The 27,337-nt window shown below is 47.9% G+C and overlaps 1 protein-coding gene across 2 annotated transcripts in view; it reads left to right on the top strand.

Moving 5' to 3' along the window:
• Positions 1-1,024: 1,024 nt before the first annotated feature.
• WNT7B (Wnt family member 7B) overlaps positions 1,025-27,337 on the top strand; it is a 95,362-nt gene continuing 69,049 nt past the window's right edge. The window contains exon 1 of one of the 2 annotated variants that reach the window (XM_086752849.1): positions 1,025-1,095. In XM_086752849.1, coding sequence (XP_086608975.1) covers positions 1,025-1,095 — 71 coding nt within the window. Of the gene's footprint in view, positions 1,096-7,579; positions 7,663-27,337 lie in introns of those variants that run through there. The other variant, XM_086752766.1, reaches the window with a different exon arrangement.

Genomic DNA, 27,337 nt, shown 5'->3' with positions numbered 1-27,337 from the left:
AGAAAAAGGAAGCCTTGCTTGACTGTTAAGTGTCCGAACACAAAGTGAGTTTTTGTCTAAGCGATTAATCTCCCAAGGAGCAGAAAACTGAGTATCCTAAACTCCTAAAAGCTGAGTGTATCTGCTTCTTAAAGGAGGAATAACGTTTTCTTACTGTGGAAATAAAATTAAATGTGGTGAAAGGCGTTTGTGAACAGCAGGGTCTGATGGACAAATAGTCTGGACACGCAAACATGCACACACATCACCTTTTAGGATACAGAGCCGTAAGCAAACGAGGGTGAACTTCTGCCTTTATTTGATTAGAAAGGAAAAAAAAAAAAAAGAGAAGAAAAAAAAGTTTTAACAGTCTCTTTTGCGAAGTCCACGCATTACAAATCCAGCCGTGTTAGAGGAAATGAAAAAATGCTTTGGTTTGAGAGGACGAGTCCTCTGTTTCCCTTATTGGGTACGTTTCATGTGTTTTTCCCCAACACGCCGGCTTAAGGACGTGCCTTCTGCGACACTAACACGCACAGCTCGCACACGCACGCAGACAGATAAGATGTGTGTTAGATCCTGACATATACGGGGTGGGGGGAAGAGCAGGAGAGGGAGAGAGAGAGAGGAGAGGAGAGAGAGAGAGAGATCCTCCTACCTGGAGCCACAGATTGCAAGATACGTGGTGTTACCTGGGGAAGTCAGAACAAGTAAAAACACATTGAACTTCGGGGCTCTATGAGGCAGTTGATCAAGATCAGTGCTGCTTGCTCATTTTCTCCCTCAGACTGTCTGTCCTGGGTTTTTGTTTTACCGTTTCGAGCAGCTCTTTTTATTTTTTCCTCCCTCTTTAGCTTTAATATCGGAGCCAGTTTCGGTCACCATGGCTCTGGGAAGAGCCGCTTATCTGCGCGGTGTTGATTTTTTGCAGTTCGGCCGGCTCCGCTCCCGGGTAGCTTCAGCAATGCTTTTGACTGGGATTTAATCGACAAGATCAGTTCGACTTTTTGTGCAATTTTTTATGGCTCAGTCCATTCTCTAGATCATGCACAGAAACTTTCGGAAGTGGATTTTCTACGTGTTTCTATGCTTTGGAGTCATCTATGTCAAATTAGGGTAAGTCCTCGTGCACGACAAATCTCCTCGGCTTTGGGTCACGTTTTTACAGAGTGGTGAACAAAATTTTGCAAAGGAAAAGGGAGGGGGGGGGAAGAGAAAAATCCATTATTTCTCGCTCCCCGGGTGTCACAACGATGGCAGCCCCCAGAAGCCCGCCGGTGCCCTCTCCCCGGTGCCGGGGCAGCGCGGAGGGCGATGACCGGTTGCGGGGCCGCCCGGTCACTGGGCGCTGCCCGGAGGCAACCGGCCGCGGGTGGCGACGGATCCTTCTATTTTGTACTGCTTAAGCAAACTTAAATATTATCTCTGGCGTACAGTACCTTCAGGGAAAAAAAAGAAAAAAAAAAGAAAAAAAAAAAAAGGCAGCCTGACGGAGTTGGCTCAGCCGCTGCTGCTAGGACAATAGAGCGGAGCTTAAGTATTAAACAGGCGAAAGGGGCGGGAGGAGGGGAATCCCTGCTCTGAACCTGCGCTCAGGGATTTGTTTTATGCAGGCCTAGACACAAATTCGCGTTTCTATCCATCACACGGACGTGTTGAAATCGACTTGACAACCGGTCGGGCTGCCTCCGCTCCCAGGCGCCCGGGAAGCCCGGGCGAGCTCCGCCGACGGGACCGGCTCGGGGGCCGGCGGGACCGGCTGGCAGTGGGGGCTCCCGGGGAGCCCCCCGGTTCGCTCCGCCGTGTTTGGTCACCGCCAGCGGGGCCGCTCTGTTGTTTCAGTTGCCGAATTTCGCCCCCTCTTCCCCTCCAGACCTGTGTGCCCTTATTAATATTGCTCGTCGCAGTAGGCTGACTTGAGTTGAATTTCCACATTCCTGAGCCCCAGCCGAGTCCTTACCTGTCGAGCTACAAACTCTTTAAAGATCCTGTCTTTGCATAGCTGCGGGATTTTTTTTTTTAATGATCAAGAATGCATAAGGTGAGTTGCGATCCAAAAAAACGCTTGGTTCCCACCTTGAAATCAATACGAGGAAGAGCTGGGAGCAGAGGGGGGGGAAGGTAAAGGGCAGCCCTCAAAGGCAGGAGAGCGGGGTAATTCTCCGGAGGAATGGGGAGGCCGGCCGGTAGCACGGCGCAGCACCCCGTCCCGTCCCGCAGTGGGGCAGCGACAAGCGGGCCGGGGCTGTCCCCGCCGCGGAGGAGGGGGCTGGAAGGGAGGAGGAAGGGAATCGGCAAGAGGGGAGCACGCCGGGGCCGAGGATTAAGGTTACGCCGGGGGCCGGGAGGAGGATTACATCGGGCTCCTCCGGGGTGAGAAGGCAAGCGGCGGTGCCCGAGCAGGGTGGGTGCCCCCACACCGGGAGCTCCCCCTGCCCGCCCCCTCCCGCAGCTGCGGACAACAAGGGCAGAGCCCCGGCGAAACCTGGGAGTCCCCAGCAGGTTGCTGGGCTGGCACCAGCATCCCAGCGTGCGTTTGCTTATTTGTTTGCTTTTGGCAGGGCTCTCGGCCCGCCCCCGCCCCAGCCGCAGGTGCCACAGGGCTGCCCCGCAGGCGACCCGCGGAGGATGCGCAGGGGCGGAGAGGGCGCGGGGGACCCCCTCCGCCCTTACCCCCTGCTCCGCCCCGCCGAGGAGCCCGCGTCCGGCCCTGCCCCGGCCGGCCCCCATGTCCCAGGGGGTAGCCCCAAATCCGTCCGGCAGGAGATGGGAAGCTGTTTTGGGTGCTCTGCTCTAAATACCTGCGCCGCCCTCTGTGGTAGCTGTGGTGTCCTCCAGGCTCAGATTGACAGGGGTTTAGGTGAGAAATGAGGCATTTGGTGAGGCTGTGTATCCAAAAATGAAGCAATGACGCCCCACCAGCCACCCCCCAACTGCTTCCCTAGCTAGAGGACTTCGCGCAGCAGATCCTGCTCAGAGAGGCAAGGGAGCTCAGAGAAAACGCTTTGCAAAATAAGGGTAAGGATCCTGCTACTCGCTTTCACTGCGGTTTTATTTTTAAAGGGAACAGAAGGTTGGGCACATGTTACAGTTTGGAAGGCAGATCTCTTTTCGAAATCGGTTGTGGCTGTTTTAGAAGAGGATTCAGAGCAAAAAATAGCAAGAATGCTGTTGGGCTGAGCCTGGAAGCAAAACTGAGTGGACAGCAGGAACAGCAAAAGCCCTTACAGAAACCCCATCAGATCCATCACCATGGCTCTAAGGCGATGAGGATACTTCACTTTCTCTGAACAATGGGAGAGAAATTTACTCTGAGATCCAGGGCTACTTCTAGGCTAGGCATGTGGGGTGCAATTATTTCCTCTTTCATCAGCCACTGGAAGTACCATTTTGTTGAAACCATATCCTTTGAGTGTAATGATACCTTTTCTAGTGAGCTCTTTGCGTAGAAAAAAAAAAGGGGGAGAGATGAAGTGAGATAAAACGTAGTTTGTCTCCCAGTGCCTTAGGTTTATTTTGCAGCGTGAAGGAGAGAGCCATTGTGCCAGCGACAGCAAAGAGGTTATACTCGACAGGCTTTTATTTATTTTTTTTTCCTTTGCTGCGGAGCACGTGTTCATGTCGTAATAAAACGTGCTAAAAGCTCCGCTTTGAGCGGCAAACGTGAGACCGAATGGAGAGAAAATAACGCGATGCCTAAGTGTTGACCCAGCTGTTGGATGGGGCGGTGGGGGTTCCCTAAAGAAGCCTCTATGTCCAGGCAGGAGGAGAAAGTAAGATCCCGCTCAGGTAGTTTGCCCTCTCAGGAAATTCCTGTTGTTCCCATTTCTATTTCCTACCCCCGAGTTTGCCCGAGAGAGAGGCGTGAGGTGAAGCATCCCTTGATATTTCTGTCGATGACGTTTCCGTCCAGGCAGCGAAGCGTAAAGCATCTTGCAACCCTGCTGACTCCACGTATCCCCTGGCGAAAATAGATCGCATCAAATATTGACCCCGGCTAGCAGCAGGGTTGAAGCAGAAATGTTTCCTGCGAAGATCGCAGAGCACCTGGCTCCGGTTTAATTAAGAAATACGTCGGAAGTTAAAAATCACAGCTGTACCACAGATGCAATTCACAGCGGATGCTCTGGGGATGAGCGATGTGACTTTCGGAATAAGGGAGCCGCGGGCAGTGGCTTTAGGGGCAAAACCCACCCTTTATCTTTCCTGGAGGGAAAGAAGGGGGGCAGCACCAAAGGCAGCGGATAGGACCCCCCGCAAGCCCCCCGCGGAGAGGAGGTCAAGGTGCGGTTCGAGGGATGTAAGCGGCGGGAGCTGGGAGCCCAAGGGGGCAGCGAAAGGCGCCGGTACCTTTCGGGGCGGGGGGGAGGGGGAAGGGAAGGCGGCGGGGACCCTTCCTCCGTGCCCCTGCGGGCAAAGCCGAGCGGAGCTGGGGGCGCCGGGGACCCCGGCCCACTCTGGGGAGGCCGGAGCCCCCTCGGGACTCCCGGGGATGCTGCGGAGAGGAACAGGGCAGTCAATTTCGCTCCTTGTCCCTACGGCGGAGCTCGCCCTGGCTTTGTGGCGTTTGTAGCAAACGCCAACGAAATCCCGCTCCCCTCGCCCATCGCCGGGGCTGGCCGGCGGCGGGGAGCCCGGGGACCTGGCCCGGCACCCCCGGCCCCGGGGACAGGGCAGCGGCTGGGGCGCAGCCTCGACGGCTCTTGCACCGGACACTCAGCAGGTTTGGCGAAAGAAGGAAAATGCAGCTGGGAACAAACAGATAAAAGAAAAAAAAAAAAGAGGAAATACTTTATTCGTGCCTACTCTGCTTCACCTGTCCGAGTGTGGTGTCGACAACCGTTTCAATGCCATTCTGCCTCCGTTTTGTCCAAAATCCACGTGTTTGTGGAAGAAAGAACCACAGATGCTGAAATGCCCATATTAGGTGTTCCCGACAATACCGTCTCCTCCGGTGCCACGTCATTTTATTGAACGAAGGGCATATATTTGGCTTCAATCAACAAAACAAGTGCGCTTCTCGCTACTCCCGCTGACATACGTATAGAAACCACTTGGATGGAATTTAACAGGTTATTCTTATCATCATCATCATTAATTTTTCGACGTAATGATCGGCCCGTGGTTTTAGAATAAAATGTAACTTCCCGAAAAGAAACGGCGCGATTTGCTTTCTTTTCTTCAAATTTCCTTCCCCTACACAGCTAAGCTGTGGATAAAACCAGCTTGGATCCGAAAATTGTGGAGTTGGTAAAACTGCTTCATTTCAGCTGGACTGGGTCAAATTCTGCCAGCACCAGTTCGAAGTTTTCCAGCGCCAGCCTTTACTTTTCATTTTTACAATTCACTTGTTTGTTTGGTTGGTTTTGTTTTGTTTCCCCCCTTTCTTTCCTCCAGGCACATATTTAAAAGCAGACGCACATTTAACAAAATGTATATGTATATCCAAAGACGAACAAATGCTAGAAATAAAACGTCAAAAGTCGCTGCCCCGTCTCCTAGTTCAGGTTCAGCACAGCTGCCCCAGCCACAGCCTGTGTGTCTGAGGAGAGTGGGCATCACAGGAGATCTATACATCTATATGTACATCTATATGTACATATATACATACACACACATGTCTATATATATACACGTCTCTCTGGATATATATACACATATGCATACGCAGACACACACTTACAGAAGTACAAATACGACGATTTTAGAATCTTAAAGAATTTTAAATAAGACCGTTCTGGGACGTAAATAATCGTTGAAAGGCTTGAGCTTCTGCCCCTGGTTAATCGAGATTAGCCTTTCCCGAAAGGAGGTTGACTGTCTCAGCGTCTGCACCGGACTTGTAGGTGAAAGGGGTTGAATGAGACCAAACCCTGAGAAGATTTGCATCGCGTATTGGGCTGCAGCCGACGTTTGGACACCGATGCTGCAATTCCCGTTCCGTCTGCAGGAATATTTCGTTGTGTCACGGAGGTGGCCGCACCCCTGTGCGGGGACTGGTGAACCGGAGGATGGGTGCGCCCAGGCTATGCGGGAGAGCTCTTGGCCAGGAAAGCTCCTGCGGTCGTTAGGCAATGAACCCGAGAGGAGCGGTTACGAACCCCAGGGACCGAGGAGGCTTCGGAGCCCGCTTCTTGCACGTATCGGCTGCGGTTGTGCTGAATTATCTGCGGTGCACGTTTCTCTTTCGGGGTTTGTTTTCAAGCCCAAACGCCGGTAGCCGCAGCGCTCATCTTTCCACAATCTCTCCCACCACTAAAACTAATTTTATTTATTTATTTATTTTCCCCTCCGAAAAACAAGGACAAACGCCCGACGAAGCCAAGAGGGAGACTGACTGTCTGCTGCCCGGTTGGGGCTACGCGGGACGAAGGGCTCCCGCCCGCCGGAGCGGGGAAGGGTCGAGCATCCATCCCCTCGCCCCAGGGCGCGGAGGTGCCGAGGGCGGGCAGGAGCCGCCCGGTTGGGGGGGAAGGCAAGGGAGAGGCAACTAACCTGTCGGAAAGGTCTCTTCGGGCTGGTATCCTCTCGGGAAGGAGAGAGGGCGAGGGAAGAGGGGAGATGCCGGCTCTTCCTGTGGGACCAGCAAGGTAGGGGTGCGGGACCCCCGGCGCTCGCCCCCCGGCACCGGCTGTTTCACACCGGCCCTTTCCTTCCCCTTCCCTCCCGCGAAACCCGACCTCACCAGGAAGCTGCGAGCGTGCGTGTCTTTATTTCTCACTCAGGCGGACTACGGCAACATATACCTCCCTTCCTCTCTATTTTTTTTTTTTTTGAAAGATCCCCCTGAAACCCGAGCTGAATTTCCAATGCCGGGGACAACGAGAGCCAAACCTACGCCGAGGCTGGGGGGAGTGGGGAGGTGGCGGAACCCTTTGGGGGAACCAGGGCGGCCGCCCCTGAGAAAGGAATTAAACCCAGAGCGGAGCTGGGAGCTGCCAGCTCCTTGGGGATCACTCCCGGGTCGAGCTGAAAGGGTGCAGAGGCAGGGAGAGCTTTAAAAATGCCTCCAGCGAAGCGAGAGGGCTCGGCCGGGGAGCGCGGATTCATTGCAGCCCGGGCTAGATCAGTGTCTCTCCCATTGTCATCCTCCCCTTTAAAAAAAAAAAAAAAAAAAAAAAAAAAGAGAGAGAGAGAGAGAAAGGGAGAGAAAAAAGTAGGCGGATTGCAGGGACTGACTGCCCAATGGCAGCCCCGAGTCTCAGGAGAGTTACAGAGAGAGGGAGAGAGAGAGAGAGAGGCACTTTCTGCCATCCAAATCCCTTAAACCATCCTCATTCCAACACGAGAACCCACTGTAACAACTTCCAACCACTGAGACATGACAGGCAGGAGCCCAGAGGCAGCAGCAGCAGCGAGAGCAGCAGCAGCAGCACACACTCTGCACAGGGAGCAGCATTAGCACCAGGGGAATACTAGACCCAACAATACAAACAAACAAACAAACAAACAGACAAAGCCCCCCCAAGCCCAAGGGACTGGATTCCAACTCAGATTCAAGCCACAGCTGACACCAAAAAGGGTGGGGAATTACGACCAGGGGGGGCCAGAAAGGAATAACCAAGGAAGCGAACTCCACGAGTGTAAACGGGATTCAGCCATGATCCTTTTTTCATCTCGCAGTGTGTTACTCTCAGTGTATTACCCTCAGATTTTCCTCATCCTTACCAGTGGGAGTTACCTGTAAGTGATCCAGATTTTTTTTTTTTTTTCCTCCTCCTTCCTCTCTCTCTCAAAATACTGTTTGAAATGACCCCGCTAGCGGCTACCTAGGGGCAATGCGCAAAGCGAGCAGAGGGGAGCCGGGAGAAGCCAGCGCGGGCGGCAGCTCCCTGCAAGTGCGCGGTGGCGGTGAGGATGATGATGGTGAGGATGGTGACGGTGGCGGTGAGGATGGTGACGGTGGCGGTGAGGATGGTGACGGTGGCGGTAGCGGCGGAGGTGCCGGCGCTGCTGCTCGGAGCCCGCCGCGGGAAGCTCCGCACCGCCAGGTAAAACTCCGGGGGCTGCCCCGCCGGCGGGGCCCGGGGTCCGGACCCGGGGGTGCCCGCAGAGGGGTCGGCCCACCTCGGAGAACGGGGGCGCGGAGAGGAGAGGCCAGCATCTCCCCTGGGGTCCCCGGCTCCTCCTCCTGCCAAACCGGAGACGGGCATCCCTTCGCGCTCGCCGGGGGATGCGCGTTTCTGCGCGGAGATGCCGAGGAACGGGGCGGCGGGGAATGGAGGTTGGGAGGGGGGGCTGCGGCAGCCCAGGGAGAGCCCCCCCGGCCGCGGAGGCCCTTGCTGGCCGGCTGCTTCGGCTCCGGAGGGATCTCCAGTCCCGCAGTTAGAGCCGGCTCCAGGACCTTTTCCTTGTGAGGAAGGGGGTGGAGGTAGGGGTGGGGGAAATGAGAGTCGGTGGGTGGGACTGCAAGGAGTTTCGGTCTCTCTCTCTTTCTCTTTTTTTTTTTTTTTTTTAATATCTATATCTGTATCGAACGTTGCGGTGGATGGGGAGCGGCTGGGCTCAGTTCGGGTGGGCTGCGCCGTGGCCCCGTCCGTCCCTCTCGCAGGTCTCTGTCCCCGCCGGGCGCCGTTTTCGGGGGTCGGGGGCGGCGGGGCGGGGTCCCGGCGCCGGACTGCCACCGTGTCGAGGGGAGCCGGGCTCGGCCGGGGCCGCCGGGGAGCTGTCAAGGGCTCCCGCTCTTCCCGGCGAGACCCGACCACGCTTTGGGGAGGCCGTGGGGAGAGGAGGGGACTGGAGGGCGGCAGGTCCCCCGGCCGGTGGACCCGGGTTAAAATCGGGAGCCTTCTCTTTCCCTTGAGCATCCTCCACGCGCCGGTGTGCGGCGTGCCCCTCCGAGCCGAGAATCGGGCCCGGGGGAGCTCCGGGAGGAGCAGCGGGCGGTTCGGGTCCGGCCCGGGGCTCCCTTCGGTTCGGGGCGGGGGAGGGGAGGTGTCTCTGGTGGGTGATGGGGGAAACCCACTTCGGCATCCCCAGCCTTGCCTTCGGGGTCCGAGTGGATTCCCCTCCTCTCCCACCCCCGTGCCGAGCTCAGACCTTCTTGCGCCCCAGTGGGTGCAAAATTTGAGCCCCTACCCCTGAACTGTATGTAGAGTTATATATCTGTACATCCTTCTTTTTTTTTTTTTTTTTTTTTCTTCCCTCTCTATGCATGCACGGCAGCACATGCACACGATCAAACACCTGTGCGTGTGTTCCTCTGCGTGCGCGCGTGTTTTCTGTGGGCTGTGGAAAAAAAAAACCAGAACCCACCGCTCTGGAAGGGAAAGTAGGAATAAACACACCCGTAAAAAGAAACTAAACGCCTAATTCTGCGCTCTCAGTTCTTAACGAAATGCACATGCCTTGGCTACCGATTTTTAAAGGCGCTTCATCTACGGAAGCGCGTTAGGTTTAATTCGCTTGGATGCTATCGATTAAACCAAATAGCCAGAGCTGCCTCTTTCTGTTCACAGGCGGGACGTGTCTGCTGGTAGGTGATCAATAGCTCGTAAAAAAAAAAAAATGCAGTGCTGTCATTTTTTTTTTTAAAGAAAAGGAGGAAGGAGTTGTAATAAATAAATAAAGACACCCTTTTAATATAAGCGTAGCCATATTTTTCTCAAACCCGTAGGAAATTACTATCCTACAAACTTTTCCTTCTATAAATAGTTCAAATCTTGAAACAAAAGTTTTAAACCGCACACCAGATGCTGGGATGCTAGCGGTTTCCCTTGCTGTGTGACATAATTATAAGGTCCGAAAGCAAAAGCTATAGAAGTATAATAATAATACTAAGGCGACTGCTGAGGGGAAATACAAGGGAAGCAATGCCTGCTTTATTTAGAGCCAGCTGCTCGGGGATCTTTTGAGCGCTGCCCCGCGATGAGGAGCAGTCGGTGCGGACGCACAAGGCTCCCTCGCCTGTTCCCCCGGGGCCGGCCTCGATTTGTCCCCCGGGGCCGGCCCCAGTTCGTCACCCGGGCGGCGGGTCACCGGGAGCCGGACCCGCGGGGGCTATTGCAGTCCAGCAAAGCAGAAGGGAAAGGGATCAGGAGGTGAAACCCGACAAAGCGCGGCCCCCAAACCGACGGGCAGCTCCCTCCCTCCCTCCATCCATCACTCCAGAGGGATGCAGCCGGCTGCCTCCCTGGGGAGATGCTCCCGCCCTCACCCCCGTAACCCCCGCTTTTGCAGTGTCGTGTCCCCCCCTCCAGCCTCCTCGCCCCCCGTACGCGGGGAGAGCCGATCGCGCTGCGGTGCTTTGCCTCCCTCCCGTCCGAAAGCTAAAAAGCAAGCGGAGTTTCTTTCCGTGCCTAATGGAGAGTAGCCCAGCGAAGTTGTGGTGTTTATCTTGTGGGGAACTATCCTTCTCTGGCTTACTAATGGTAGCTTTTGAAGATTAAAGCACAGTAGAGCCTGTTCGAGCATTATCTTCTGGTGCCTGGTTCTGCTCTCTGGAGGGGAGGATGCTTCCCAAGCTGCTATTTTAGCGTGCTCTCATGCACCATCAGTGCTTACGCTAATTTTGCCCGGGATCTCTATAGTCTTTCGGCTGTGGGAACAACTCCTGGGCCTCAGAGCTGCTGGTCCTTCGGGGATAAAGATGAACCTACCAGGGGCAAACTGAGTGCAGGGTGTTCGTGCTCTGTCTCTCTGCGTGAGTTGGGGCGGGAAGACCCGGTGCAGCTCGTTTTGTTTTGCTAGAAAAGCCGTAAAGCAAAAATCCCACCACAATGAAATGGAATTTTTAGGATGCAAAAGGCAACGAGGAAATGAAATTTTATTTCCAGAATGAAAAAGGCACCAGGGCCTCCGTGTTTTGTCTGTGCTAGCCAGGAGGAAAGCTAAGTTAGAGTTTAAAGAATTTGAAGAACCATCTCCTTTATAAAATTGATTTCTGTATTGTGAGTATGCTATCTGATAAAGTAATCTTCTTCGGTGTGCTTCCCTACTAACTTTTGGCCCTCTGAGACACCATAAACATTTTTACAACCAGAAGCAATTAGTGTCTGACTTTTCGAAAAAAAAAACTGACTGCAGCCAGAGCAGCTGATAGTAGGATGATTGATGCATTTTAATGCTCAGGACATATTTTGATAATCCAATTACATATTTAAAGTATAAAACTGACATTTAATAATATCAATGTAATTAGTATAAATGTCTACAAAACAGGATTATATATAATACTGTCTGGCACCGTTTCTTGCAGTGCATGTCTGAGTGCGCATGTGTCTGTACACATATACATATTTAGCTTCTTCTAAAGAAGATACTGCTAGTCTAAATTTCCATTTGCATACTCCTTTCACTGTTCATCTTCTTTAGAGTTGGATGCATTCACCAGCAACATGAGAGTGGGCCCTTAAGAAGCTTATTTCAGGGATTATCTGCTGGTACATAGACAGAGTTAATTCAGTTATTTGCTATAAAGTGATTGGGAATAATTCGTAAAAGAGAGTGTGTGTATGTAGTATCAGCAGCATGAATCTTCAGAGTGGCTATGTATTCTAACACCATAATACAGCAAACAATTCATATTAGTTGGTAGATATTACTGTCTGGCTAGGAAATGTAGAGAGAGAAAAATCCTTTGCATGTTTTGCATCTGTTCTGCTGATGCTCCGACGTCCTTACAATTCCGCATCCTTTACAATAGGGCTTCTCCGCACTCAGGGGAGGCAGATTAGGAGGAACGCATATTTGTAATATGCTGACAGGAAAGTCTTCACGCCTAAGCCCTAAAGACGAGGACTGCTGGAGACAGCCTGTGAAGCTTGTCTCTTAGCCTGTGTGGTGTGGGAGGGAGCTACGCAAGCAGAACAGCCACCCTACTCTCTGGTGCAAACCCTTTAAGCGGACGGCGGGCACGGCTTCCCCATTAATATCAACCAGCGTGACTGATGCTCCCATATTAGCTGATACCGTCAGGGCTGCACAATCTGGCCCACTCTTCCCATCTCAGTTAGATCAGGGCTGTATTGACCTCTGTGATAAAACTGGCTGTTATGAGAACAGGATTGTCCCTGGCACCACTGGACAGTGGTGTAAATCTGTAATTTCTTTGCTTTTGCACCTTGTGCATCTTATAATTGAGACCATGCACTCTTTAGGGCAAGCTCGCTCTCTTGACTTCTATTTGTGCAGGGTCTTGTGCCTGAGGAGAGCTCTGTTGAGATCCTTAGATACTCCTTCTACTGTAATAATAGTCATCTACAGGAGGATTTGGAAAAGGACTTCAACTTTACCATCCCCTAGAGAGGTGTTGGCTTAGAGACAGAGCAGGGGAACCTTCAAAGGGTATGGACTATTTTCAGGACCACCTAAAGCTAATGCTTTTGCTCCGCAGAAACAAGAAAGATAAAGAATATTTGCATGCTGGGCTACCGAAATCATAATGAGCTTGACTTGCCTGCCTGATACAGGCTATTTCCATATACTGAAGCTGCCACACAAAGATGTGGACTGATTGTGATATGACCTGTTGGTAGCTCTAGAAGATAAAGTCCATAATTTCTCTGAGAGACACAGACTAAAATTCCCTGTCTAAAACAGCAGAGCTCTGGTAAATCTGTGACTGGCCGCCCCTCTCCCTGCCATGGTCTAGGCCAAGCACCTGAGTTCTGAATATCCTTGAATCCAAATGCATTTAGATGTAGGCACCTGTCTCAATCCTTTGTGGCAAGCAAGTTTTGAGAATTAGATGACTAGCACGCCTTAAAATTGAAAAAAAGTAATGACTGAAGTAATTATAAGGAAAGGTGGCAACATCTGGAATTTGGAGGATGACAGCGTGGAGTTATTACACGTGCCTCATTACTAACATAATATAATGAGCACATATAAAGCAACATGAAATATTCAGATGAGTAGGTAAGATTAAATGCAGATATGCTTGCATATTAACCAAAGAACAAGGCTAATCCCTCAGAAGACAATCTTTCAAAGGAGGTGTTAAAAAGCTAAACAAAGCGAGCTGCAATTAGAGAAAAACAAAGCGAGCTGCAGTTAGACTGACAGACACATTTTATGCAATGGAAAAAATGCACCATGTGTACCTGGCAATATGGCATGCTAAAGGTAGAACGGTGCCAAGTGTTTTCTCAGTGCATGGGACCGCATAATTTGGACTGAAATACTGTCAGAGAGATTCCTAACCCCCAAAATACAGTTTAACCCTCTACTCCTCCCAAGTTACCACAAGCAACTGAAAGCTGGGACCAGCTATAGATCAAAGGAGTTCTGCAGACATGCTGACACCACGCGTTACAGAACTGGTTGATGTTGCAAGCCCGATTTCTTCAGCCCATGCATAGCCTTTGCACATCATTTTACCCTTGATGGACTCTCACCGGTGTATTTCATGCGTGCTGGCAAAGCACCTCTACCTGCTAACTACCTGACAGATGGCTTTTTGCAACTCCAGGTTCACCTGTCTGCTTGATTCTTCTCATTAGTTTTGCTCTTTCCTCCTTGATGCTGCTCCTGTGCAGCACTACCCCAACCTGCCCCAGGAATATAACTTATAATGCATTACAGTAACGCTCTACGTGGAAGAGTTGTATGGGAACCAGCAAGGCCTCTAGTCATGAGAGCCATGACGAAAATATCTCTGCACAAAAGCAAAATCTCCATGACTTCTGGGTTCTGGGATTGTGCCGTGGACATGTGAATACCCTGGCAATGAGCTAAACAAACTTGTTACCAAAAGCATCAGGTTTACAAGCCCAGAATTACTCAGGAGGCTAAGAAAGACCACGAGCTCAGGCACAGGAGTGCTCTGGAAGAAAAGCCAAGGAAGGCAGGTTCCTGGAGAATGTCTTTCAGTCCTTTAGGGGTTGTTAGCACTCTCTCCTTCTCTTTTACTCTCCCTTCAATCGTCCCCAAAAGGTAAAAGGATGCATTTTCCCTTCATTGAGGAGAGCTGCATAGGACTTGCTAGCTACTTCTTGTCAAGGCAACTCCTAGGTATTTGCTTTTGCTGTAACACATACACGAGGAGCACTGCAAATACTTCAGCTAGATCAAATGTGAAGAAATTCTAGATAGAGAGACTTAAAGTATTTTGGCAGTAGGTTTTTCTGTCCATATGCAATCTATTTCTATGACTTCTCTCTTCTATTACTGCCTAAGCGTTGTTAGGACAAACCTTCAGATAAAGCACTGAGTTGTCTTTTCCACGCTTTCCTCTCAGGTTTTCTTTCTAAACAGCAGTTTTCCTGACAGTGCGATGGAGCTGAAAGTTAGCTGCCTTCTTCTGTTCTAATGGAGCATAGGCAGCTTTTCTGAAGTTAAGACAGTTAAGGCCAAATAGTTGCTCTTTCTTCCACTAGGATCTGACAGCCAGATGATTATCACCTATTAATTATTTTACAGCAAATCATACCTTCTTTAGAAAATCTGAAGACAAGCTAAATTACAGAGTTATTGTATCTTTTTCTGGAAATAATTTTAATAGTGCATACAGTTTGTACCCACGTTGTAGTTACAGTTTTGAACATTTATTTTCTTTTCAGCCTATGCTTGTGGATCAGATTTCCCTCGTGGCAGGAACCCACAAAGGATAAAATTCACGTTTATGCAAAAATCCCACTTAATCATCATGGTGACATAGTCTTTGTTCCAGCTCTTTGTCCAAGGTCAAATTTCACCCTGAGTTCCTAAGTAATAAGAAAAAAAGGACATCCAGTGGTATAGCAAGTGTGCAAATGAAGGCAAAAGCTAGCCTCAGATGTTTAACACGTGGCAGAAGAATTTTCCCCTGTAAAGTGGTACCAAGTCCACTGATCACCATCCACTGGGACACTGTGTCTCCCAAATTTTTTATTTGAAGTAGAGCCACTCTGTTGCTAATCAGTAGCACCACTTTCAAAACTGCTTGAACTCCAGGGACTTTACTGGCAGATTTGTAGTGCAAAGATAGTGCTGATGAGTTGTACCTTCCACCTGCACGTACCTGGACTGCACAACGAAGTCATTAAAAAATATTTTCTTCTGAGTGGCCATCACTATAGATCTCTGCGGCATTTTGGGAAGCTCTTATATCTTGTCTTTCCAACCCTTGTCTTTTCAACCTTTGTCTTTACAACCCAAGGTTTCTCTCCCCTGGGGTTACATCCACAGCTCAGCAAGTTAGTAAAGCAGGAGCAACTCTGCCACAGTCAACGGAGTGACTCCGGTGCAAGCGAGAGGAGAACCAAACAAAAAGTCAGCACAAGCCTTGTTCTTCCAGTATCCATTTGAGTATAGCCTTGGCACCAGCTGCCATATTACGCAATTTAAAGGGAATGTGGCTGTATTTCCCAAGAACATACAGCAAGAGCAATATTAATAGGAGGCCATGTCAGACAAAACCCAAAATCAGTTCTATGTGCTATTGAAAGAATCATTATGGCCTCTGGTGCCAGTAAGAGCTGACACAAAAACAAAACATTATTTATTTTTTGAGGGGAGAAGCACTTCAAAAGCGCTGCGGCATTGGCTCGTCATGTGCAAGGCATTGTGGGGCAGCCCAGCTTTCAAAGCTGGAAGTAAGCATAAGCCATAAAGATACAAACCACTGTCTGCCTGCAAGTAGGGCCTGGAGAACAATTTGAGGTGTATTTAATTTAAAATTGTTTAAGTGCTGCAGTACTGGGGCTGGATATTGTATCCACCCTCCTAGTCTGGCTGAAGTGAGACATAATTATGAAATGTGACTACTATTTAATAATAGTTTCTTTCATTCAAGGATTGTAAGTGAATTAATCCTCCCAGTATTCAAGTGAACTGGGCAAGGATCATTTCACTCACTGCTGGGGTGGAATGCAGCAGCTGCTACATAGTGCCCAGCAGAGCTGTTTGGACATGCAGGACCAGCACTGGTCCCAACATCCCCAGCAGCAAGGCAAGAAAGCATCTGAAAAAGCCCAAGTGCATCTCTAATTGATCTGGACACTTGCCAGGGCAGCGAGACAGCCCCTCTAAAGAGGGGCTCACCATGCTTTCCCATGGTGAGTTTTGCTCTGCGGTTAAGATGGCAAGGTCCGAGACTGGACCGATGCCTGAGATGCTGAATAGCAGTATCCTGACTTCTGCCTGCCTCAGTTTCCCACAGCTTTAATAGGACAATAACAACTCTGGCACAGCTTGAAGGTAGGGGAGGGGCAGGAGAGCGAAAGCTGCCACAGCACTTTGAAAATGGAAAATGTGGCCTAAGTGCCCCATCGTTACTTTCAGTGACTCTTTTCCCATCACAAGCAGTGCAGGTGGTATGACTGCTTCTCATCTGAAACATGCCGTCACTATCATCTTACTTCACCACCATGTCCAGTGCAGCCTCGGGAAGAGAGCAGAGGGGAAGCACCATTTACCAAAGTCGCGAGCATCGTTTCTGACAATGCCGCCTCCTTCCATGGAAGCCAGCCAGCCACCCATGGGCACAGCCGAGCAAGGCTTGGCTGAGGAGAGCTGCTGGCCTTGTGGTGCGAGGTGGCTGGAGGAAGGCTGGGTAGCAGGCAGGACATGGTTAAAGGAGTGCTGAGGAGAATGGCAGCATCTCTCATGACTCCTTTGGCTGCTCGCCAGGGAACCATGTGACTCCTTGGTTAAAAGAGTCCTCTCAACCATGAGACACTTTTTTTTCCCTTCTGGTTGTACCTTTTCTTTTCTGAACTTAAAAGAAAACAAAACGTACCCACAAAACTTTCCACATTAAAGTTGTATTGTAGTCCGATGACTCAGGGTGAGAAATTCAAGGGGAATGAAGAGGAAGGGGAACATTTCTGAATCAGACCTGTTGTGCTGAGCCTTAAAGAAGAGGATTTTGCTGGATGGAGAACAGCACTGCTGTACAGGACAATGAGCAAGGAGCAAAGGACGAGGCTTAAGTCTGTTCCTACTGCTGTGGGCTACAGCTAAGTCTGTTAGGGTAGCCTCAAACCCAGTGGACTTCGATGCTATCAAAAGGGCCAAGGGTGGGAGTGCAAAATAACCATGGCTTCATCTGATTCATAGTAAATTCCTTTTTCTCCACTCCCATGGCCTTAAGGGTACACCATCTAGCTTTACAGTTCAGGGTTGTTTTCTTTTATTGGCAACTCTCATCGCAGTATCTGAGCACTGCCCATGACAATTAGATTGGCATGTCCCTAGTAGACTTCCTGGAGTCTTTTGCTCTTTGCCCTTCTCCACCTTTGGGGAGATCTGCCCAGGGTAGGTGCTCCTGAGGGGAGGGATGGGGTCAGGTTATTGTTGTTAACGTCACTCTGGTTATATTGTAAAAGGTATATCAAAGAGGAAGTTCTTGCACTATGACCTAAAGGTCATCAGACTCTGGATTAGTCTAATCTCTGAAAGTTTGTTCCCCAGACAGATCCTTTCGACCGAGAGTAACTTACCTCTGGGCTCAGAGCTTTGTCTTGTGTTTTACGATCTTCACCCTTCCAGAGGAGCTCAACGGGCCTGGCAGAGGCAGAGGTTTGGTCTGTCTTCTCTTGCTGGGCCATGATCCACTAATTCCTGTGTGCAGGTTAGGCTTTGCACCTTGAATTGGGAATGAAAGAGAATACGAGAGGTGAGAAGGACTTTGCATGCAGAAGCAGTACGCACAGTGTAACCTCACCTGGACACACGCTATCTACTTTTAAGTTAGCATGCTCTTTCCATGGTCAGAGCACTTTGAAAGTCACAGAGCCTGTGTCTCACTTTGGCTTCTTTCTCTTTTGAGACAAAAGGGCAAAAACTTTTCAAAATCGCCAACAGGGCAATTTTTTCAGGCTCATCCATCTCTTTGGGTCTCTTGTAGGCTGTGCTGAGTGGTTGGAAAAGCTGTGGCTGCAGAGAAGTAAATTTAGGGATGTCCATTAACACAATGCAAGTGTGCTGAGGGTGTGAGGGGTGCAGGAGAGGATTTAGAAAAAACAGCTTGTTCTGTTGTAACTGCCAAATGCAGACGTGCTTCTGAGCAGAACCAAGGCATCATCTCGGTGTAAATACTCAATTTTAAGGAATGCACTTCAGACAAGCACGAATGCCTGCCCCCGTATGCTCCTCTCCTCTCCCCACCCCAACTATGCAGTATGCCAAAGCCAGCTCCTCAGCAACAAGACTTGGCAGGTGGCACCTGATGAGATAATCGTGCCCCTGGGACATTCGGAAGCATAAGGTGCAGCCAGGTGCTCCTAATCTGTCCATGGGTGTGATTTTCTGTGGTAACCACACCCTCAAGTGTTGTCTTACTGCAATTAGGAAATTTGTTCAGTTTAGGTGAAGTACTTCTATTAGGGTGCTCTTCACATCTAACATGTGTTGGCATGGCAGGAGCATGTGGACGTCCAGGGTCAGGCAATGCACTGTGCTGAGTGGTGTTCCTGCAGCTGACAGGGAAGAGATCCTACTTCTCACCACTTTGCTCTCTGTTTATTTCTGAACCTGGACCTTCCCTTTGCAAAGAGCCACTAATCTGAACATTAATTCTAGCGCAAATAAAACCAAATGGAAATGGCTCCCTGGGACAAGACACTCCATTTCATATGTGTCACAGACAAGGACTGTAGGTATGGAAGCTAGGTGTTAAATCAGTCTGCTAGTGAAAAATACCAGTCAGATACTCATGCTGGTTCTTACCTTCTTATTAAAAACTTGGTGTGATAAGGTCCAACAGACAATGAGGTGCTCTGGCTCTGTGATACAGAGGTGATCAGGAAAGGAGGGCCTCCAGCTGCTTGCAGAATTCGTTCCTCTTGTCTTTATTTGGGCAGAGCTGTCATTGCTTGCCATGTCTCCTGCAACACTCTTAAGAGGTATAAAATGAAAGAACATGGAAGTGGAAAGTGATGCCAAGGTCTTGGTGTGACTTTGGGGAAGCCTTTCCTGCCTGCATGTTGTGGCTCCTCTTCCAGCCTTTGCCTGCTTGGGCTGCAAGCGGGGGAAGATCTTTCTGTGCCTTTACACAGGGAAGCATGTGCAAAACTTGTGCTATTTGCCCATCACTCAGCCAGCCTAGGTGCTGCCTGGTTTAAAGTTTAAGTTTAAATTTTGGCACCATCCAAACATTGCCTGAATAACTGCAGGACTTAGCTCACAGTATTTTGTTAGGACATTGCTGTTTGTTGGAAAGAAATGGTAAAATCCGTCAACTAACTAAGGAAGATCTTCTACGTCAGGTAAAGATAAATCAGAGAGACCGGTGTATTTTTCTTCTCCAAAAATGAAAAACACTTTCAGTGCTAAAAGAAGTCCTGCTTTTTTTTCATATTGCACAGATACATTTTTTTTAAGGTGTATCAGATCTTTGCTTACATGATGGTTGCCATTGTATACCTCATTAGAAATCAGCTTTAGCTTTCTGACAATAGCTGGCACGGGTTATACTCACTCTAAGACATCTTGTGAGATAATTAAAGCGATGACTGACAACATAGCACAGCAAAAGGAATGTTTCTCAAAAGTAGAGCCGCTTTACAGGTTGCTTGTATGCAACATTTTGTAGAACTACTCTGACTTTGAGGAATTCCTCAGAAATGAACCTGGCACCGTATTTTTTGAGAGCAAATCCTGAAATTCTCTCCATTTCTCACTCCTTTTAAAATTCATGTTTAAATGCATGTACATGAATATACTGCTTATGAAGGGTGCCTGAATCACAGCCCTGGAAAATGAATTCCTCTCCTTACCCACAAAACCAGTACAGCACAAGCAGAGGGTGTGTGAGCTTCCCCACTCCACCCCATCCTTGTGTCTCATCCATGACCTAGAGGGGCAACCTCTAGCTAGGCATAAGCGGGTGGCTCACTCTCTGTACTTATTTAATCCTTGGCCAACCTGCTAAGGCTGCCAATAAGGGTGCCAATTGTGGTGGTGGTTTCTGTGATGTGGACAGTCATCCACTGGGAACTGGATTAAGACCATCAACTCATTTCAAATACTCTAGGCCACAAAGCATCTGCCAAACGGTAACCATTTTTTTTGGTCACTACTGACTTGGGTCATGTTTGGATCAGCGATGAAAGGCTCCATATCCCAATACCAGTCCCCTGAGCCATACAGTTTCCCGGAATATTTTTTTTAAAGAAGGAAAACATTATTTATTGTCCTAGATTCTACTTTGATCTGCTGATTTTTAGTGCACGCATTGGCCCTTCAAGGTGCATACTTTTCCCTCCACTTGATTGTAGAGGGTTCAGATGTTGGCAAAGATTTTGGAAGATGGCAGGTGGCAGAACCATGCGGTGTGATACAAAATGAGCTCTCAGAGATAGCGGTTACACACTCTGGCACTTCAGTTGGCATTATATTTGGATCTAAAACTGATCTTACATCTCGAAACTTATCACACAGTCCCTCAGCAGGGAAACTGCCATTAGATTGAAGAAGACCACAATGCTTCCTTTGCTCTTGTTCTTTCAGAGATACCTAGATATCCGTGTGAGATCTGTGTCATCAAGTAGCTTTGCTGGTAGCTCTTCCAGTAGCTAATTATATTGTCAGTGGTCCTTTCTGAACCCACCACAAACTTCCGTGTATGCCCACCAGCACCCCACGTTGTTGGGGTGTTGCCTTATTTCCCAGATGCCACAGAACTGTGGGAGGCAGACACTCAGTCGTTTGGCTCAAATCACGCAGCCCAGCAGGGCAGGGAACTGGAGTGGAGTTTTCCTAATCTCTCTCCAAATCTTTAGTGGTCCTTCTCTTCAGGACACCTGAGAGCAGAGTGAGGGCCAGCTGAAATTCTTAGTTTGGCTGGCAATGAATAATATTGCTTTCTGTGGCTGTGTCTCTTGCCCAGAAAAGACCCAGTCTCAGGGAATGCCTAGGATGAGAAGCAAGTTGGCAGCATGCTGAAGGAATGTCTTTCTGACCTTTCTTGGATAACATAAAGCTGTGCAATATTGCCACCAGCTCTCCCTTGAGCTGAAGCAAATCCTAAGAGGTGACTGGGTTTTTCTTTCCTGGGGCTAATTTACATTTACGCTACCACGAAGACACTGCTTTGCTTGCATTGGTTCCTAAGAATAGTGAGTCACCTACCTTCTTCTTCTCTATTACATGTGGAAGCACGCTGTGATATCAGAGGAGTGACTGTTAAGGTGATAGAAAGTTCTGAGCAGATTCTTTACAGATATGGATGTTAAGAAGCAACAGATAGAGGAGAAAATTATGGTATTGAGTTGATGATTTTGTGAGGCTGTGGAAGAATCTGCTTTCTATCACACATGAAAAGTGTCAGGAACATCTTACCAGTAGGTATTTCACAGTGGTTTATTTGCATTAGACTGTGAAACATATATTTTGGATTTCCTTTTATTTTGTTTAAAATAATAAACAAAAAATTATTTTATTCAATATATCCTTCCACTGTGAAAAATTGTTTCTGTTAAGAGAAATAGAGGAAGATGGAAAAAGGAGGGAAAAAATAATGTTTGAAAGATTATATGCAGTCATATAGATATGTATAGAAATCACAATTCTTTAATTGTTAAAAAAATAAATGTGTCACTACAACACTCTCTTTCTTTTTTCAAGTTTTGCTGCATAATAGGAGCCCTATTATGTATAGTTTCTCTTTCTAGAATAGAAGCTTCCCTTTCAATATCAGCTGAGGCTTAAATTTAAGAAAACAAGTGGAGAAATGTAAGCATACTGGCTTAAAAGAGCTTGTAGTTACACACATATACGTAAGCAGACCATGTCCCATATGTAGAAAACACAGGACATATACAGTGCCTAGCACCCTTGTATGTTCCCTGAGCACAAGGGGATGCCAACACATGCTTAACTCTTTCCTAAACCAAGTTCTAAATTCAGGTGACAGTTTTAGTTTTTCACCAGCAAATCTGGGAAAAGTGAGCTGAAAACATACAGTGTCAGAGTGTCACTGAAATCTCAGCTTGGGACTTTGAGTCTACATAAGTCCGATTTTTTCCTTTCAGTCTGCTGGCTGTGCACGAGGACCAAACTTACTGTCTCAGGAGTTTTGAGATGAAGGGTGATGAGGAGTGATGGGTAGCAAGGGAGGGACAGCCAGGGCAGGGCTTGCATGTTCCTCAGAGAGAAGGGAATGGAGAAATGTGGGGTGGAAAACCCAACGAGAAGAGGAGTGAGCGAACTAGGAAGAGAAAAGGGGAAAGGAGCCCAGTAGTTGGAAGGAAGAACTTGAGAAGTCAGGGAGGTGTGGAAAACAGAAAAGATGGAACTGGAGAATGAAACAGGCTTAAGGATGATTGCCAGAGAGGGATGCAGTTCTTGGGATGTTCAGCGTTAAGCCGAATCATTGTTCAACTCGTCTTGTTGGTCCAAGTCATAGCCCCATCAGCTGGTCAGAAATTTAATGACCTGAGAGCAGCTTTTTTTTAGCAACTCAGCATGAGGACCACAGCCTGGAGAGGAGCACAGCCTGGGACCAGGAGGCAAGTGCAGAGTTAGGAAGTATGATCAGAAAGCGTGCGTGGAACAGTTCAGGAAACCGGCCTCAGCCCAGAGACACCCGCCGTGCTGCTGAGGCTTGTTTGTCCCTGGAAAGGATGTGACTGACCGTCACTGGCCAGGAAGAGATACAACAAAGGATAGAGCACAAGTCCTAGCTGGCTGATTTCAGCTAGCAGAGGATAGTCCTCTCTTTGAGGAGGGGGCAAGGGGAGAGGTGCAGGAGAAAGAATGTAAAAGAGGTAGGAGACAAAGAACAATTTGTGTCAATAAGAGAATTTGGCTTTGGAAGAAGATTTTCTGCATGGCTGCTTGACATAAATTGTGCTTAGCTCTACAGTTGCAGGATTTTGGAGTCTGATGAGGCTCTTGAACTCCTAAGGACAGTTTTACTATTTAGCATCCCAATGCACTACCATCCACGAAACCTAAAGCCTTATGCAGGTGCACTTTTAAGTTTAGAGATTCAGAAATGCGGTATTTCTAATGGTTAAAAAGGACATGGATGAAAGGTTCTCTTTACAAGACTTCATTTGTGAGTACTGGGGTACTGAGAGTCCACAACTGGAATGGGTAATGGCAATACATAATATTACAGTTCTTCAGTCACAGCAAATGCTGCGAAATACTGGTGTGCAAGGCTGAACTGCAACAGTCACTGCTGAGGGAGATGCTCAGCTTTTCCTTCCTCTAGAGCATGAATTTGTTTCAAATGCCAGGCTTTCAGGGGGTATAGCATTGTCTGTGTGCAGCCAAACCATGAAGAATTTTCTTCTCAAATTAAATTCAGCTCTTTTCTTCCCATCTCTAGAGCTAGCTCTTTTCAATGTTTCAGCTGACTGAGATCCAGTTTTGAAAATATATATAGGAGATACTACTTGGCACAGAGTACAGACCCGGCCTTTTATAGCATTCATGCACTACCAGGGTCTAGTTTACTACTTTGTAAAGTATTTTTGGAATATATCTTTGTTTATATAAAACTAAGTCTGGTACCACGCATATGTCACATCTCTCTATGTTTTTCTGTTGTTTTCTTCATGGATACAAATATATATAAAGGCTTTATAAGACATAGAAAGACTCTGGAGAAAGTCCTTTATGACTGACTATGAGTGGTTTTGCAATCTTCTTTTTAGCTTTATTTAGAGTTCTCTTTCCAAAGTTCCACACAGTTTTAGCTAAAAATACTGCCTCATACACACATATATGATATCAATCTATGTCTCACAAGCCTGATTCTCAAAGTTTCACTCAGCAGTTTTCACTAAGGACATATCTGTGTAGACCTAAGACAAGACAAATGTTAATGTAAACTGGCTGTTGTATCTCATCCTTCTGAGGAGCTCAAATTAAACTCCTTGAGATGAACAGAGCAAGATTGTCATCTGAAGTAAACTATCTTATCAGAACTAACCTCAGTCTCGCTATGAAGGTTTCCGTTTTGTCATATAACCATAGAGCTGTATTTTTCTTTTTCTCCCTCTCCTCTATTCCCTCCATTTTTTTTTTCCTAAAAGGAAATGATTAAGGAAGGAGATAACTGATAGAGAAACACATGAAATGGAAAAGAGGCTCAGAAGCCACCTATAATCCCCATCGGTGGATTCTGCTCTTTGGAATAAACCTCAAGTCACACACTTTCCCTGAGATGTGAACCCAAAAATATGCTTCCCAGGGACCAGGAAGCACCTGGCAAATACCTGGAGAGAGACTCGCTCACACGTTCAGCATCACACGCTGGCATACACATCCAGTCACCCAGGCAGAAGAGTAAATGCTAGCTCCAGTGCTTCCAAGTTGAGAACACATATCTGGGCAAACATAGGTTATTATAACTCTGGACAGCAAACCACAAAGGCATTCAAAGAATCACCACCACAACATTTTACAGAATATTATTACAACTGTCACCAGCAGTTCTGTCAGAAATCTGAAAATTGCAAAGGACAAAATTTAACTACTGAGGAGCAGGGAATTATCAAAAATTGTCTGGCAGTATGCTGGTACGTTTCAGACCAGATAGAAAAATGCTCGACTTTGCTGCTAACCATTCTGTAGAGCACAGAGGGAAAAACTAATACCAGAACAATACTCAGCTGCACCTCTTCCTTTAAGATCCTACATGCATTCTCATTAGTATTTTCATGTCTGCTTGCTCTCCTCCTCCGTATTGAACCACCTCTGGAGCTGGACTAGCTCCAAGGACTAACTCAAACACTGTTTTTCATCAAGATCTCCAGTCTCGCTAGAGCTGTGAATTTGGAAACAAGTTTGAATTTTACAAGAGAGAAAATAAATGGAGCTGTGCTCTTCTGGCCTTTACCTGCACCAGCAAAATGTGTCACAGTAACATTGCAGTTAAATTATACCTCTGAAGTCACGTAAGACATCTGGTTGGGCATGACACTTTGTCCTGTTAAAATACTTATTTTGTGCATTTATATATTCTCATATAAAATACATGGCATTTTGTGTTGCTCCAGATTTTAATTATGCAGTATTAATCCTTTCCCCATACGTCCTTAATGCAAGAGGTTGTCAGAGGAGAAGTAGAGATTTGGACACAAGGATCTGTGAGTTTTTGCTTCTGGAGCTTTGGAAGCTTCCACAGGAAGGGCTCTTGGTGGCTTGAACCCTTGAGATATCTTCTAGACTGGAGGTGAAGCAGGGCTGTTATGCAAAGGTGAGGAGCTTAAATTACTTCTTTAAGTCCCACAGCCAACAATGGCTCTGAGGAACCTTCTCCATGCTACATGCCTTTTAGCTGCTGCTTTAACCAGAACTGATCCACACATTGCCTAAAAGCTTTTGGTTCCATTATTAGGACTGAAATGGTTAAGCACACTACTTGCTGTTTTCACCAGATTTCGGGAAAAGCAGATTTGTAGCATGAACTGTGCAGCTCACATTTCTCTCAGAGCTATTGTTTAAGGTTCCTTACAGACTGTGGGGAGCAGCAAGATTACAGTAGTTTGTATGCTGAAAGGCTAATGAACTTGTTAAGAAAATACTCAGGATCAGAATGGTGGTGCAGCTTCCAAATAGCGAGCGGGGACATGTTAATGCAATTTGCCCCAATTACCGGCTGTGCGAAAGCCTGACAGTATATGTGCAAAGTGTTGCTGGGTGTGTGTAAACTTCTGCCAGCAAAGCCTCATTGCCTGTGTCATCATGTATTCAGGAGATGGTTTTCCTGAAGCCCTACACATGGCACAAGCAGGCCCTGTGGGTGCTCCTCCGTGCTGGGATGTGATTGCAGCCAGAGAGCGCCCAGAGTGATGCCTGGCAGTGCCCGTCTTCTATGTTCTTGTGTGATGCCCTGTAGAGAAAGGAGATTTATCCTAGAAATACCTGAGAGAGTTATAAAACATATTATTTTTACCACTGGTCATGCCCGTCTCTCTCTAAAGCCAGCCCCTAAGAGTTCAGGGACTTGTCTGTAATACAGCACCAGCATCGTGGAGTTGTGGAAGTGTCCAGTTGTGCAAAATCCCTTCAGCTGGCACTGCCCTAACGACTTGGCATTGGTGTACGTCTGGAAACCAAAGTTCAGCATCATGTCCTCTCACTTTGGTCCCGATGATGGATGGGATATTTTGTTATCTAGTGTAGTTACTTGCAACCAGGAGAAAACACAATTGTATTTTTTTTTAAGTGTAAAAATCCTCCTACTTTACAGGCCACAGGGTGAATAAGAACATGTCATAACAGGAGTGCTTTTTAGGCAACCTGAGGCCACTATCTACATAAAAGCACGGATTGCCCCAGTCCATAAGTATGATTGTAAAAGGCCTAGAAACGGACAGAAGACAATTCCTAGCTCCTCAGTGGTATAGCACACTCCTTTCCAGCGGTAATGACTTGTAAGTTATTACACATGAAGCCTGTCGATCATCCAAGGCTGACTGTTGCACCTCTGACGTAGGAAATACCGATTCTGGAGGAAATATGTTTGTTTATGTGCTAGTGGTTTTATAACTGCTGCTTAGGTTTGGAGCTTCAGAAGTGGCTCCATCCAGCCTGGGTTAATGGACTGCGAGTACGAGAGGTGCAGGATAAGTAATGTAGGAGGCATTTCCGCAGCTTACCAGCCGATATCACCACAGTGTAAGTGATATCAATGTATGTGCTGAACAAAGCAATCTGTTGTATTGGGTTCCAGCCTCGCTCAGTTCAGCAAGAGGCTGACGTTTTGTGGCCTAATTTCACCAAAGTACTTAAGCCTGGGAGTATCCCACTGGCTCTGCTTCGAACTCAGTGGGAACATATGCGTGTTTAAAACTTTCCACACTCTTTTAAGAGCATGTCTAAAGCCCATGCCCTGTGTGCTCCATGGGATGAACACCGAAAGGCTGAGTGTCATCAGCAGCCACTGATGACGTGTGTGCTTTGGTCACAGCACGCTCCCTTGGGTGGGCAGTTGCTTCACCAAACTGTTTTCAGTTACATTTTTTTCCCTGACCAGGATTGTTTAGTTTGTCCCTTTGCTCACAGACCTTTGCTTGGACAGTTTGCGCCACTTTTTAAGAGCTGCCTTTAACACTGGACTTCCGACAGACCTCTTTGGGAAATCTGCCTGCAATCATCTAAATCGAAAGGGACAAATCTGCATATGGAGCATGCTGAATGTGTAACGTCATGTTAGACGCCTAAAGGAGATATGAGCTCTTTAGGAAATCAGACTGCTCCTGTGCTGGAAATTTAGCTTTCAACTCCTTGGAAAATATGGGTGCTGGACAGATTTCCTTTAATTATCTGTCTCTGCTGTCATCTCTAGCACTGTTAAAAGCTTACTGAAGGTAATCACCTTCCCTGAAAGCCTGGAGTACATTCATTCACTCACACATGTGTGTTATTGTCTGTACATCTAGCGTTTTCTGGCTATACATACAGCACTGGCTCCCTTCCCCCATGCCTCTGCACCCCCAGCTGCCCCACCACCCCATAAACAGAGATGTGGCACAAC

Source organism: Chlamydotis macqueenii, chromosome 1 (genome assembly GCF_036417535.1).
Source record: "Chlamydotis macqueenii isolate bChlMac1 chromosome 1, bChlMac1.mat, whole genome shotgun sequence".
NCBI lineage: Eukaryota > Metazoa > Chordata > Aves > Otidiformes > Otididae > Chlamydotis > Chlamydotis macqueenii.
The sequence above is the reverse complement of the archived record's forward strand: the minus strand, read 5'-3'. Positions and strand labels throughout refer to the sequence as shown.